Source organism: Paroedura picta, chromosome 13 (genome assembly GCF_049243985.1).
Source record: "Paroedura picta isolate Pp20150507F chromosome 13, Ppicta_v3.0, whole genome shotgun sequence".
Lineage (NCBI taxonomy): Eukaryota > Metazoa > Chordata > Lepidosauria > Squamata > Gekkonidae > Paroedura > Paroedura picta.
In genome coordinates this window covers 20,598,676-20,612,153 of record NC_135381.1, presented here as the reverse complement: position 1 = coordinate 20,612,153, position 13,478 = coordinate 20,598,676, and the positions used below count along the sequence as shown (strand labels likewise).

Genomic DNA, 13,478 nt, shown 5'->3' with positions numbered 1-13,478 from the left:
CTCCTGCCATGTGTGTAAATTGGGGACAGCTGAGCATCTTCCAGTTCAGGGCTGCCTACCGGAATAGGGTTTGCCCAGAGATCTTGTATTTGAGCCTACAACTTCAGTTTTCCATGCAGTTGGAGAATTGAAAACAAAATACATGTGTGGCACCGCTTTGGCTTTATTCTTTTCTCCGCACCTCACCCCACCCCAAACTGTAAATGAATACATGTGTGGCACCGCTTTGGCTTTATTCTTTTCTCCGCACCTCACCCCACCCCAAACTGTAAATGAAGCTAAGCAAAAAAATAGCAGTGATTAAATAAAAAGCACTCAATTGGTGTCTTTTCCATTATATTTAGATTATTCTCCAAGGAGACATTCAGCCATGCTGCTGAAAAGAAGTCTGCTTCGGGTGGCACCCTGCCACAGTGAAAGAAACATACTCTCCAGTCCATAAAAATCAATATTGGAGTCTGTTAGTCAAACCTAGTGTATGTGAATACTTATACCTCTAAAAGGGATGGGCCATATCAGTTATTCAAGGTGTCCCTAGGCTTGGGGACAAAATTCTTCACTATCATGTATTTTCTTCTTAAATAAACTGTCAGCATAGAGCTATCTTTCTGAGTACTATTTTTCTTTTAAGTACTCTCCTAAAATCCAAAGCACACACATGCATTTCTGGTGGCTGCCCACCTGCCTCTGGAGGTCACAACCAAATAGATCACAGAGCTGTGGGAGACCGGGGGTGGGGAACGCACGGGCAGAGTGGGGGCTGTGATGGACACCTGCGTGTGCCCGGCTGCTTCGTCAGGACTTCAGGCAATTTGTGAGCTCTTGGGGAGGAGGGGGGGGGCTGCTCTATTTGATTGTTGATCGGATCCCTGCAAGGACGGTTATTAGCTGCACATTGCACTTGGTTTCCCCGCTGCAGACAGGAGAGCGATATTCATGTTCCCAGAGCGTATTGTAAAATGCATGAGATTTCGGCTCATCTCGCCGGGAAGGCAAGGGTAGGAAAAATGAGAACACCTTGAATCCGAAGCTGGTTTAGAAGAACATGCAGGGATCTGCAGAAACGTATCCTTGTTCTTACTTTTGATCACTCTTGACTATGGATTAGAAAAGACTGTTTCCCTCTCTCCCTTTTTCCCCCCCTCTCTCTTTCTTTTATTTTTTTTTTAAATTATAATTATTTTATTTTTTTTGCAATAGACCCTTTTTCCATGATGGCATTCTTATATACTTTGGCTTGCACAGAAGCGGCTGTCTTTGGTCACTGATCTCTCTCAGCCGTGTGGCCCAAGGCTATGCTGAGATTTCTCTCGCGCTGGTATTGTTGCAGCTCAAATGAAGAATGTTCAGAGGATGACAAGTGTATTCTGAGTAGGTACGTGGCTTCGTTTTCATTATGTGGAAACCTCCACTCCCACCCCTCTTTCTTCTTCGTTTTTTTTTCCTGCTACCATTGGTCAGAAACCAGGTTAATAGGTACAGAATGTAGTACAGTGCTGCAATGTGACTCCGAAGGTAGACAATAGCATTACAGGCTCGTTCTTCAGGGGGGTGGGTGGGAAAAAAAGAGGTGATCTTTTTATAGAATAAAGCTGCATTGTGCAGCGGCTTGCACAGTGCAGTCTCCCCCTCTGTCTCTCTCCCTCTCCCTCTCTCTCTCTCTCCCTCTCTCCCCCTCGCTTGCTTTTTTTGAACCTATACTGCAGTCAACACTTCTCGAACGAGGTGGCACTATTGGTGAGTTGGAGCCATAGAATCGCCTTACCGCTTTAGGGGACGGCTGGGTTTAAAAGGAGATGCCTGGCTGCCCCCTTTCCCAGACTGGAAGCTTTGGCTTAAGGTCATTGGCAGGCTGGCCGGTCTCGTTCCTAGCAGCAGCCTCTGCTGGGCCAGTAGCGTGTGACTGGAATGGAAGTTCGAGTTGGTAGTCTGTTATGGAAACGCTGTTTGCTGTTATTGTAGTATCGTGGTGACCAACATGCCATTGAAATGGAAAACGAGTTCTCCTGCTATCTGGAAATTCCCAGTTCCTGTGCTTAAAACATCCAGGTCGTCGCCACTTTCTCCAGCATACATGTAAGTGAGAGAACTGAGGATCCCTAAGGTGGGCTTTGTTTTGTGAGATTATTCCCCTCCCGTGGGCGCTCCTTTGTGAGACTTGATGCTTCTTTGTGGTGCTGTATTCTCTGCTCTATGACATTGGTCTCAGAATTTTTTAGTTTTTAAGCTTGTGTTCCTCTCCCTTTTTAGAATTTCCAAATCGTAGCCTGCCTTTTGTTGTCAGTTTGTTTTTTCCCCCCTCCCTCCCTTCCCTTCACCATGATGGATGATGTGTTGAATCCTTTTTTGTTGTTGTTGAAAATGTCAAGAAATTGTATGGATTTGGCCACCGCCACAATTTATATTATTAGTGCACGTTATCAAAGTTCGTCCGGTTGTCGTCTTTAATGCAGATCTTAGATGAACATATTGGAATCACCGCCACACAGTGCTTCCTATTTATAGCTTTTGTATTTTCCAAACAGATTCATACTTACCCTGCTGTCCATATCCATATTAATCTGCTTCTGTGTGGCATCGTAAGATATCGAGATTTAGCCTTGCTTTTGTTGCAGTGTCTCACCCTTAACTATTCAATCATTGTGGAATGTCTAAAAGCAGTAGACAAAAATTAAACATTGCCTTATTGGAGCAGACTTGATTAGCTGAGCATTTTCTATTTTTAAAAAAGTCCCAGTAGCATTTTCAGAGAATAGTTCTAGATTTCTGGCTGACATTGACCACAGCACATGGTGTGCCAAAAATTGAATGCAGTAGAAGTTAACTTGATACTGGTAATGCTCATTAGCCAATGAGATGGATAGGAACAGCTTCTGTGGCCTTCAGATCTGTAAAACATGAAATATGCTCTTGTCGAAGATGGCTCTCCTCAGGAATTGTATGAATGGAATGTGGCCCTTTGATCTGTGTATATTTATTGCTTTTGTTAGTGGGCTTGATGTCCCTCAAGCCAGCATGTTGATAGAAAGTACATTTATTTTCATATTGCTGTAGTAAAAATATGTCCAAGTATAAGGTGCTGGAAACTCTTTTTTAAAAAGCATTTACATTTGGAGCTTTTAAAAATGGACATGGTGGTACCTATAGATCTGAAGCTTAAAGCAAAATCGTAGTGATGAAACATGGGAAGAAAAAAAAAACATCTCCATGTCGAGGAGTTTCAGGTGATATTCTGTTTCTGGGAAGACCAAGCATAGTAGTGACCATTGATGTGGATCTGGCTGAAGTGACACTCTGCTCCAGGCGAATCTGATCTACCTGATACTTACACAGGAGAACAAAAAGTGTGGCATGGTTTTCTATGGTTAAATGTGTGTTAAATTGATTTAGGTATGGTTGATGCAGTGCCCTGCTTACATACAGCAGCACACCAAGCATGTGCACCCCCTGGAGCAGGCAGACCACTGCTTTAGTAGAAAAATAGGTAGTGGCACCATTAATTTTTGGATCAAACTGGCATGCATTCATTTGTCCTTGGCCTGTAGAAGCAAGATGCTGAGGTATAGCTCTAACATTATATAAAGGATTATGTAAAACGCTGTGCAAATGTTGGTTCTGGTGAACATGCTGTGTGTTAAGCTCCAGGCTATAACTGACTTAGCCTTTTGCAGGGGAGAATATATGGGTTTGTTTTATCTACACATATTGGGTGTACCTTGTCATGCCCACTTTGAGTCCTTGTGATAGGGTCAGTTACGAACTCATGAATATTATGGGTCCATATTAAGCTAGCAACTGAAATACTGCTTGTATAGGATTAAAATACACGTTGAGAACGTATATTATTAGAATGGAAAATTTAATGCGTTTCTAAAGTTGTGGGTTTTTAAAATGTTTGTAAAGTATCTTCTACAATAAGATTATTGATAGACCACTGATTTGTAAACCTTGAAATGTACATCCTAACTGATTTAGTACAAGGAGCCGTCAGTAGTAATACTTGAACTAGAACACTTGTTGTCTTAGTGTGTTCAAAGCATATGTGCTTTGGTGAGATTTTTTGTCCCTTATCACATTTCTGTTAATCTTAATGTTCTCTGATTTCTAAAATTACAACAGAGAACTGTGAACACCTGTTTTTGCCGCCCACCTCTAACAACTCACAGTATCACAGAGAAGGTGTGTAACATTTTCCTGCTTCGCTTATAAAAGCATACATCTAATTTTTCTTACTTAGAAATGTATATATGTGCCACCTGGTAAAAGGGTTTCAATCTCATGATTGATTACGAAGGTCAATATAACTCTATACATTTTGCCTCCAGATCAACTTCCTTGTGAAATCCATTTGTTGGACCGATGGGAGACTATAAAAGCTCAAAGTCTTTCTAGATGCACTTGCTATGTAGCTCATGCTTAGAACTAAGGTTGGTTCCACTCTGAACCACTTGCTCAAGCATTTGGTGGAAGTCCAAGACCTTTAGAGGACATTGTAGAGAGAAGGAGAAGATAGCATTGTAAATGTCTGCTGGACGACTTGTGCACAGAACAGATGCCACATAAGCTGGACTTTCACTCTTAGAGGTTCTATTAAGAAGAAAGCAGGTTTCTTTCTTTCATTAACAAGAGGAGGGGGAAAATCATATTTGCCACTCCATTCTCCTCAGAATGGGAGTATAAATAAATAAGATGAATGTGGTGCATAAAGAGAGAGAGGTGACAGGTAGGGGATTGGCCCAGAGTCCTTAAACAGATATGTTGACCTTGAATCCAGCAATGGAGTTGCTACTTGCTTGCCACTTCCTCTGTGCTAAGCCAAGGAGGTGTTTGAAAGATACAGATCTACAGGTTGACAAGGCGTTGTGCTTCTCGACTTGGAGGCTCTATGTGTCAGACTGCAGCTCTTTCACTTGCTGTGCTATTGATGCAGCTGACCAGAAGGTGGAGGAAGAAGTACTTCAAGTTAGTTCTTCTGGTCTTGGGCACCACAAGGTGTCTTGGAATGGCATATTAGATTATTACTTGTACCCTGATTCGTGAATTTTGCTTCTGCCTTATTTATTTTATGAATTACATTTATATATCACCCTCCCCTAAGGCTCAGGGTGGTTCACATGGAATGAAAACCCAGGTTGTCGTACAGGTTTGTGCGGTATTATTATACATCAAAGGCAGGTCCAATAGAATTGGAAGTGTACCGAAAATACATATATTGGCTCAAAGAAGTCATGAAATTCAAATCTTGAGAATCCTAGTAATATAGTCAGTGTTTTTCAAAACATGTACAGAAACTACAGGTAAGACACAGGTTAAGATGTAACTCTGCCTTCTGTACTCTAAATATTTTCTTGTGGGCCTGTTCTCCCTGCTCCCAAGTCACTAAATTCAAACCAAAATGAGAATTTAGCTTTGGCAGTTCTTTGGTAGGTAGAAGGGCTATATCTGGCTCTTCTCATGCTGTGGCTTTGGTAGATAAGTGGAATAATCACATATATGCTTTTTCTTATTTGGATCTTGGGCATCCTAATGGGAGACGAGGTCTGTCCTGGATCAGAATTGAGAGTCCCAGAAACCCCTGTTCAGCAGAACAGAGAAGTATTTCTAAATACTGTTAGGGCAGATCAAAGGGAACTGGCAGCTGTTGGAAGTAACCAGGAGCCACTTCAAATGTTTCCTAGAAGCTGTGGTCGTGGATGTAGAAGTGACATGAGCATCTGCTTTTTTACACTTCTGATGGAACCTCTGAAAGCGAAGCTTCCACGTCTTCCCTGTGGTAGAAAGTGTGAGCTCCAGGTGCAGCTACGGAGAGGAGATGAGTTACTTGAACATCTGGTTTTTGTGTATCACCCAAGACCACCATAAAACCCACAGCCTAAACACACTTATTTTGCAGGCAGTTTCCCCTGAAAGTGTATGTGTTTATGATTGTGGTACTATCTAGTACCCCTTTAAATCAGATTCTGAGAGGACTCTTGAAAAGTACATGCAAAATTCCTGAGATGTTACAGATTGGTCTGTGGGATAAAGCTTACAATGGAGACTCTGTATGATGCGGATGATGCTATCCGTTCAGTCATGTCCGACCCTCGGCGATTCTATAGGAAAGTCTTTGCCATGCGCTCCTGTCTCTGGCTGCTTCAAACTCTGTATGCTGAAGCTAAATTTTATTAGGAAAGGTTGTTTTTTCCCCTAGTCTGCCCTTTTCCGTGTTGTATTGCTTCTAGTATCACTTAGCCTTATTGGTTTTCCCTTTCATATCTGTCTGCTGAAATGAAGATAAAGAGGGAGGTTTTGCCTGGCAGCAAATGGATGTCTTTATGGGAAACTGGGTTCAGTAGGCAAGAGGGACTGATTCTGCCGGCTCATTTGGCAGTAAGCTGTGGATGCTAGGTGAGCTCTTGAGCTGGCCTTATGAAAGGACTAGACCATGATAGAAGCCTGTGGAAACTGGGACTCTGCATCAACTTTTCTCCTGTAGTGCTCTACCTAGAATGCTTGAAAGGGTCACTTTTTCAGTTCTTTGCTAGAATTGAGCACCTTTCCTATGAGGAGACTCTACAAGTTTCAGGTTTTGTGATTAGAAAAAGGTGTGTGCACATGTACATGCAATTAAAGTATGTATGAAGGGAAGAAAGCTTTTCCCTCTTCAGGAATACTAACTTGTGGGCAACCAATGAAACTGATAAGGTGTGTGTTCAATTCAAGTCTTACAAAAGGAACACATTCTTCACTCAAGGAGTAAGAAATCATTGGAATTCATTGCCACAGGATGTTTCACTGGCTATAAAATAAAATAGGATAAATTCATCGAAGACAGATCTATCAGTGGCTCTTAGCCATACTGGTGTAATCTCCATCTGGAAGGAGCAATGTGCCTCTGAAAACCCAGTGCTGTGGGTCAGCTGGGCTCTGCTTTTAGGCCTTCTGGGGGCAGTGGAATAGGCTGCCTAAGGAGGTGGTGAGCTCCCCCTCACTGGCAGTCTTCAAGCAAAGGTTGGATACACACTTTTCTTGGATGCTTTAGGATGCTTTGGGCTGATCCTGCGTTGAGCAGGGGGTTGGACTAGATGGCCTGTGTGGCCCCTTCCAACTCTATGAATCTATGATTCTATGATTCTCATCTTGTTGGCCCCTGGGTAAAGTAAGGTGCTGCATTTGATGGGCCTTGAGTCTCATTCATCACAGGTGCCTTTTCTGCTCTTATGCATTTGTCTGCACACATAGCCACCTGTCCCATGTGATTCTGGTCATGTTTCTGGAAGGGTTTGCATGCTTTTTGCATTTAAAGGGAAATTGGCTGTATGCACTTATAGGACCTTAGAACTCTTGGAAAGTGCTTGTTGTCAAATCCCAGCTTTCTTCTGTGGTTTGTCCTTGCACATGTGGAATAGAAAAGTAGCCCCTGCTTCTTGCCACATAAGCAAATGCCCAAGATGTCCTTCGCAGTGGAGTGCCGCACAAACTCCTCTTCTGGTCAACTCTGGATTTACAGATCTGTGTTACCAGTGAGTTGTGAGTGTGTGTGTGTGTCTTGGTCCCTCCAAACCAGGGGTAGTCAAACTGCGGCCCTCCAGATGTCCATGGACTACAATTCCCAGGAGCCCCTGCCAGCGAATGCTGGCAGGGGGCTCCTGGGAATTGTAGTCCATGGACATCTGGAGGGCCGCAGTTTGACTACCCCTGCTCCAAACCGTCTTCAGTTGAGTTGTTTTTCCTTGGCAACAGAGTTGTTGCTGCCGAATCCCATTGTCCCTCTCCGTGTTTGGCAGTTGCATGAGCAACGTGGAGGCAGAGGGGTTCCGACCCCAGGAGGCGATAAGAATGAGGTGTGCTGGCTTAGCCAAATAGCTGTCCTCGCTCGGCTTGCGACAAGGTTAAAAGAACAGAGTTCTGATCGGTTAGCTCTGCAGGCGAGTGCTGTGCTGTAATTGCTCTAGGGTTTAGCACCAGCAGTATTTCCTGGCTGAGACTGTGAGTCATCTTCCTTTTTCCAGCTATAGAAAAACAGCCAATGCCCAATTAAGCCACTTTCTCAGGAAATGCTGATACGAGCTTTCCTCCATAATCTTGTTGGCCTCCCTTCATTCTTGTCGATGCACTCCAAAGAAACCGGGACCTCTGTAGATTTATATTAAAAGACTTTTTAAAAAGTCTATGTGATAATCATAGTTTAAGTGCCATCATCAGTCACCAGCATAATAGTTCCTCTTGTCTTCCCAATCCATTCTCCTTATAAAGCTCTTGGAAAGGGCAAATATACTCTGCAATTAGGCTGGGGTAGCTGCCTGTTCCCCAGTGCCACTCTGCCTACCTCAGCGATGCAATGTGAAGCTAGGCATTAGATTAGACTTTTTGTCCCAATTAAGCAACTCGCTGTCCAGCCTCCAGATTTGCTGTACCAGCAGCCCAGTGTTTATGCCTGGTGTGCCAGCTAATGTATCACAAATTTTGATGCCGCACTCGTGTTGCAGGTGGAGAACTCCTGTGTGGCTCTTCAGAGTAGGTCGGAAATGCCAGTCTGAATTTGCCCTACATAGATGGGGAAAATCAGCTTTGAAAAATAAGTTTATAGTCCTACAAAAATGATGCACCTGCCTACCTGTATGGATGCTTGCCTAGGGTTTTTTGTGTGATGTAGAAAAAAAATGAGTAATCCACTAGTTGTAAAGCTTTTGTTTGTTCACCTGGAAACAATGCTTATTAGACTCTTCCTCTGAGCTAAGCAGTTAGGGACTTCCAAGTCCACCAAAGAAGGGATGTATGAGTTGCAGCATTCATGACTACTTGGAAGGGACCAAATGTAGAATTCAAGTAGCCTGCCTAGACAGTCAATCTCGCTGAACCAAGAGTGCTCTAGTGGGGCTTAGATGGGGTGCTCGCAGAGCAAATGTCTCTTGTTTACTTTAATGAGTCAACAGCATAACAAGTGTTTCATTTGTGAGGCTTACATTACATATTTCCTTTTACTGTGCTCATGGTGGTTTCTGAATGTAGAATTTGCATTTTGTATTAAGATTACTTGTCCCTCTAGTTGCTCTTGTTCTCTGGGTTTCAGATTTCTTTGGAATTTGGCAGCTATATTGAAAAATGTGGATAAAATTTCTCATTTTTCTGTTCGACTATATACAGCCACACCAACTGACCCACCCTTCCCAAAATGACCAGTGATGAGCCCGGAGGAGGTGGGAAGGGGAGGGGCCATGGGTGGGCATGCACACAGCCACATCCTCAAAACCCACTCCACATGATTGTGCCACCACCAGCCCCCCCCAAAGCCTGCAGAATGCCCCAGGTGCCCCCCCATGGCAAAAAAGCTGAGAAAGGCTAGTCTAAGTAGACTGTTAGGGTATGAGCTATCCAGTGAAGCGGAGAGGTAGATGTTCAAAGCTGGGTGCCTCCCTCAAATCAGCCTCTAGTACAGTGGTCCCCAACCTGAGGGCTGCGGCGCGCCGGCGGGCCGCAAAGGCCATGGCAAGCTTGCGGCCCGGGAAGCTTCTTACTGCGGGAGGGCGGGGAGAGGGAATCAGGGCCAGGCTGCGCCCATGCAGGCCCGCCCGCGTGGCCCGATCCGTGGGTGCGGCCCGTGGGTGCGGCCGGGCGCGGCTTGATGCGCGGGCGCGGCCCGAAGCGTGGCCGTGGCCCGCGCGGGCTCGGCCCGATGCCCTGCCGGTCCCCAGCCTAATAAAGGTTGGGGACCACTGCTCTAGTACATGCAACAGAGTAAATTTCTCACTTTTGCCAGGGGAGGTTACGGAAGCTTTGTGTTCTTGCTGATTTCTGCCTTGATTGCAAGAGGTTTTGGCTTCTGATAGCAGTATACATGTTGTGTGTATTCATCTGTTCTGTTTTGGTAGCTGGAGCTCTGCAACCACAAATTGCTATTATGGCATAATATGTGAAGTACCTGGCTAGTTGAGTTACTGTTATTTCACTTAATGTATTGGAGTGAAAAGTCCTGGACTGCAGCATTATCACTGCCAAGTACTTGCTTCTTCTTAAAAAACAAAGCAGTTTTAGAAATGCACTTCTATATGGATAAATGTGCCCTGAGCCTAATTTATACAACTTGTAGTAAGAGTACTTCCTGCTTAAACTTGAGGATTTAGTAAATTCTTATCTGAGCCATTCTTGAAGAGTAGTAAAATTTAACCCTTTTTATGGGCAATATTTTTTTGTGTTGAACCTTTTAGATGAATCTTGTGACAAATAGAGGTAGAATGGTCACGACTGCAGATGTTCATGTTTTTATTTTGGTATTAGTAGTAGTAGTAGTAGTAGTAGTTTTATTACGGTTTACACCAGGCATATGACAAGGGAAATTATACAGTGCATCCCAGATAAAACTTAATGATAAAATACAAATATATATCTATTATTCAAAGTTACTTTAAAACTTGGTAGTAAAATGGATAGTGAATTTTTAAAACTAGAGCACAAATAGCTTTGAGCCTGAAACAAGATCCTAATATTTCATTTTTCATAGCAGACCCTACCAGCTCCACGAACTCTACATACTATTGAACAGAATTTAGCAACAGGTTCGGTGATTTTTACGGGATTCGTCAGACAGTAATTTATTAATAATGTCTGTGTGATGTGTTACAGTTTGGCCTAACTTTTGCTTTACAAAGGGATGGATGAACTTGGCTCGGGTTTCGGCATAGAAAGAACAGCTCAGAAAAACGTGTTCAAGCTCTTCTACCTGTCCAGAATTACAGGGGCATGTTCTTGCAGGGAAGGGGTTCCTTTTATACCTCCCTTCCAGTACTGCTGAGGGTAGTGCCATGCATCTAGCCAGGGTAAAGGCTCTTCTGTGTGTGTTACTTTCCAAAGTAAAAAAGATATGATGCGGGAGACAGAATATATCTGTTACTGAGCGGTGACCTAAAGATAGGTGAACTAGAAAGGTCTGCTTGCCGTTCAGTATCTTGAATTCTTTGTTTTATCATTTTATTAGCTGAGTCCATACCTGCCGGAAGTAAAGCGCATGAGGAAAAGCCAAGACATTCAATCTTACGTCTAACCGCCAGTAACCAGCTAGATTGAAAACTATCCTCTAAAATTAAGGGTAGTAGACCACTGGGGTTACTTTGGTATTAAATTACTTGGGGCCAGACAAGGGTTTTTGTTGTTTGTTTTGCTGTTTTAAATTAATTCAGATGGTCTTCTCAGGGCAACAGTATGAGTCAACTCTAAAGCTCCTTATTTTTGCTTTTAATATCTCTCATTTCTTTCTTGCATCCCCTTTGGAGTTGCCTCTTTCTGCCCCCAGGTGGCTGGCTGGCAGTGATCAGAAGTGATCAAGCCTCTCTGAGGCTTAATAGAAACCTTATTCTGGCCGAGAAAAGTGCTCACTTATGGGATTTTTCACCTGGTGACACTTGTCAGGCAACCGTGCATTCTTTGCCGCATATAGGTGCTTTGCACTCATCGTGTCTGGTTTAAACTGGGCTTCTGTTCTTGCAAAATCTCCCATATATGCTGTTTTCTCAGCCAGCATCATATTTCTATCTACCCTCAATTGAGTGTGTTATATACAAGGGGCATTGGCTCTTCCCAACAGATTGCTAAATTGCCTTTACACCCCTTCCTCATAGTGCAGATAGTGACTCTTCCCTCACAAGCCCTAGCAATGGCAGGGGCATAGGAATAGCCACTCGCCCGACCAGTGCAGATGTCAGCTTGTATGGTGAAAACCAGCCACATAATTCTCTTTGTGAGCAAGGCTCCACAGCCCATCCTATTCCAGGCCGAAAAGCAAGTTGGGGGCAGCGCATAGAGAAGCTCAATGATGCTAATCAAATGCTCTTGTTCTCCACACGGCATACTACTGCAGTGAACGGTGCTGAAGTTGCTGCCGCTTATTGTAAAAGTGGAAATAGTATATTAGTGACCAGGCTAAGGAACAAGATGGAAAAAGTCAGGGCTGTACAAAGATATGGGATCTGAACAGCAAACCACTTTATTGAGAAGCTGGGGGCTATGTATTGTTTTCAGTGCTAAAACAGCGTGGTTGCCTTTTTAGGTAAGAAAGGACTACCAGCGTACACATATGGAAATGTTGGAGTGGCGCCGGGCTTTGGACATCAGTTTCTCAGCATGCTTTTCAGCCAGAGGGGAGTTAAAAAACAACAACAGCAAAAAAACAGTTTGACCCTGTTGGGTAGGGCTCTGATGGGTGTTGGATCGAAAAGCCACTAACATAAGATGACTGGATTTCAACATTGGTAAAGCGGGACACCATTGACCGGGGGGGGGGGGGGGGGTCTTGATTAAAAATTTGGTCTATATGGAGCAACAAAAAGTTTCATAGAACGCATAGAATGCAAAAATAGTATTGTAACATATATTTTTAAATTTCAACATAAGTACAGTTTGCCAGGTACCCCCATATGTCCCTCCAAAAGTGGGACAATCTGGTCACCTTACACTAACATGTTGTGAATACCTTTCTCAGTTCAGTGCAGATTGAGTTCTTATTCAATACCTATTGCAGATGGCTTCCACTACTGTAGCTCTTTTGTGGAAGTCTTAACCTTTTACTGACATTTATGCTGATTAAAAATGCATTTGCCTCCCCTTCTGATTTAATCTATTGATCAGAGCAGTGGAATTCATTAGAAAAGGAATTAACTTTCTTCTTTTCTAGAACTCCTGGTAGCGATATAATATGCTTATGAGGAAATGCCAGTGCAATATATTTACAGTGTTTGTTTTCTAATTAATTGTAGTGCTTGGTATGCCAGCATTAACACACAAAATGGGTTTTGTAACGGTGTGGCTAAATCAGGTAGATCTTCTGGATGTGTGTGAAAAGGGCTAGGTTTGCAGCCTGAGAAATTGATTGGCTAGGTCAGGAGAAAGCATCTCCTATGCAAATAAATTTATGACTCCTGGGTTTTTTTTGGAGGAGGGGGAAATCTGTCATTTATTTGAGAGTTGCTGGTGGTCCAGGCAGCTATAGTGACCATTGTCCCAGTATCAAGATTGAATGGGTTGAGCCATGAAAGCTTTCTACATTTGGAGATGTGGCATAAACCATTTGTAGCAGCCTTTTAGCAGTGATATTTTTTTAAAATTAAAAATCTGTACTTGTTTCACAAGTGAAGCTTTTTCTACTAATTATTTTGCTCTGAACAGCCAAAGAGCCCTGCTGGATCAGGCCAAAGATCTGTTTAGTGTTACCTCCAGGGGCAAACTAGTTGTCTCTAGAAAGCCCATAAGGCAAAGTTTCACAGTTGTTGGCTTCCCCAGTATTCAAAGGTATGCATTCCTCTGAACATTGTGGGTTTGTTGAGCCAGCATGGCTAATGTGCATTTAGACCTACCCTCCTTTAATTTGTCTAGCCCTTTTTAAAAGCCATAACAGATAATGCTGAAATTTCATAGAAATAGTTATGTTAGACTCCTTCTCCTGAATAGACTTCTGGAAGGTGTTTGTCTTTTTTGAAAGACAGCCTGGGGACCTTTTTTGTACC

At 43.2% G+C, this 13,478-nt stretch overlaps 1 protein-coding gene across 11 annotated transcripts in view; it reads left to right on the top strand.

Moving 5' to 3' along the window:
- Nucleotides 1-13,478, top strand: part of KLHL13 (kelch like family member 13) — a 68,188-nt gene that overhangs the window by 29,948 nt on the left and 24,762 nt on the right. The window contains exons 3-4 of one of the 11 annotated variants that reach the window (XM_077307587.1): nucleotides 1,201-1,375; nucleotides 1,963-2,076. The exons of 7 other annotated variants lie outside the window; for them this stretch is intronic. In XM_077307587.1, coding sequence (XP_077163702.1) covers nucleotides 1,296-1,375; nucleotides 1,963-2,076 — 194 coding nt within the window. In that variant the 5' untranslated portion in view covers nucleotides 1,201-1,295. Of the gene's footprint in view, nucleotides 1-1,200; nucleotides 1,376-1,447; nucleotides 1,738-1,782; nucleotides 2,077-13,478 lie in introns of those variants that run through there. 3 more of the 11 variants (XM_077307589.1, XM_077307593.1, XM_077307588.1) reach the window with 3 other exon arrangements.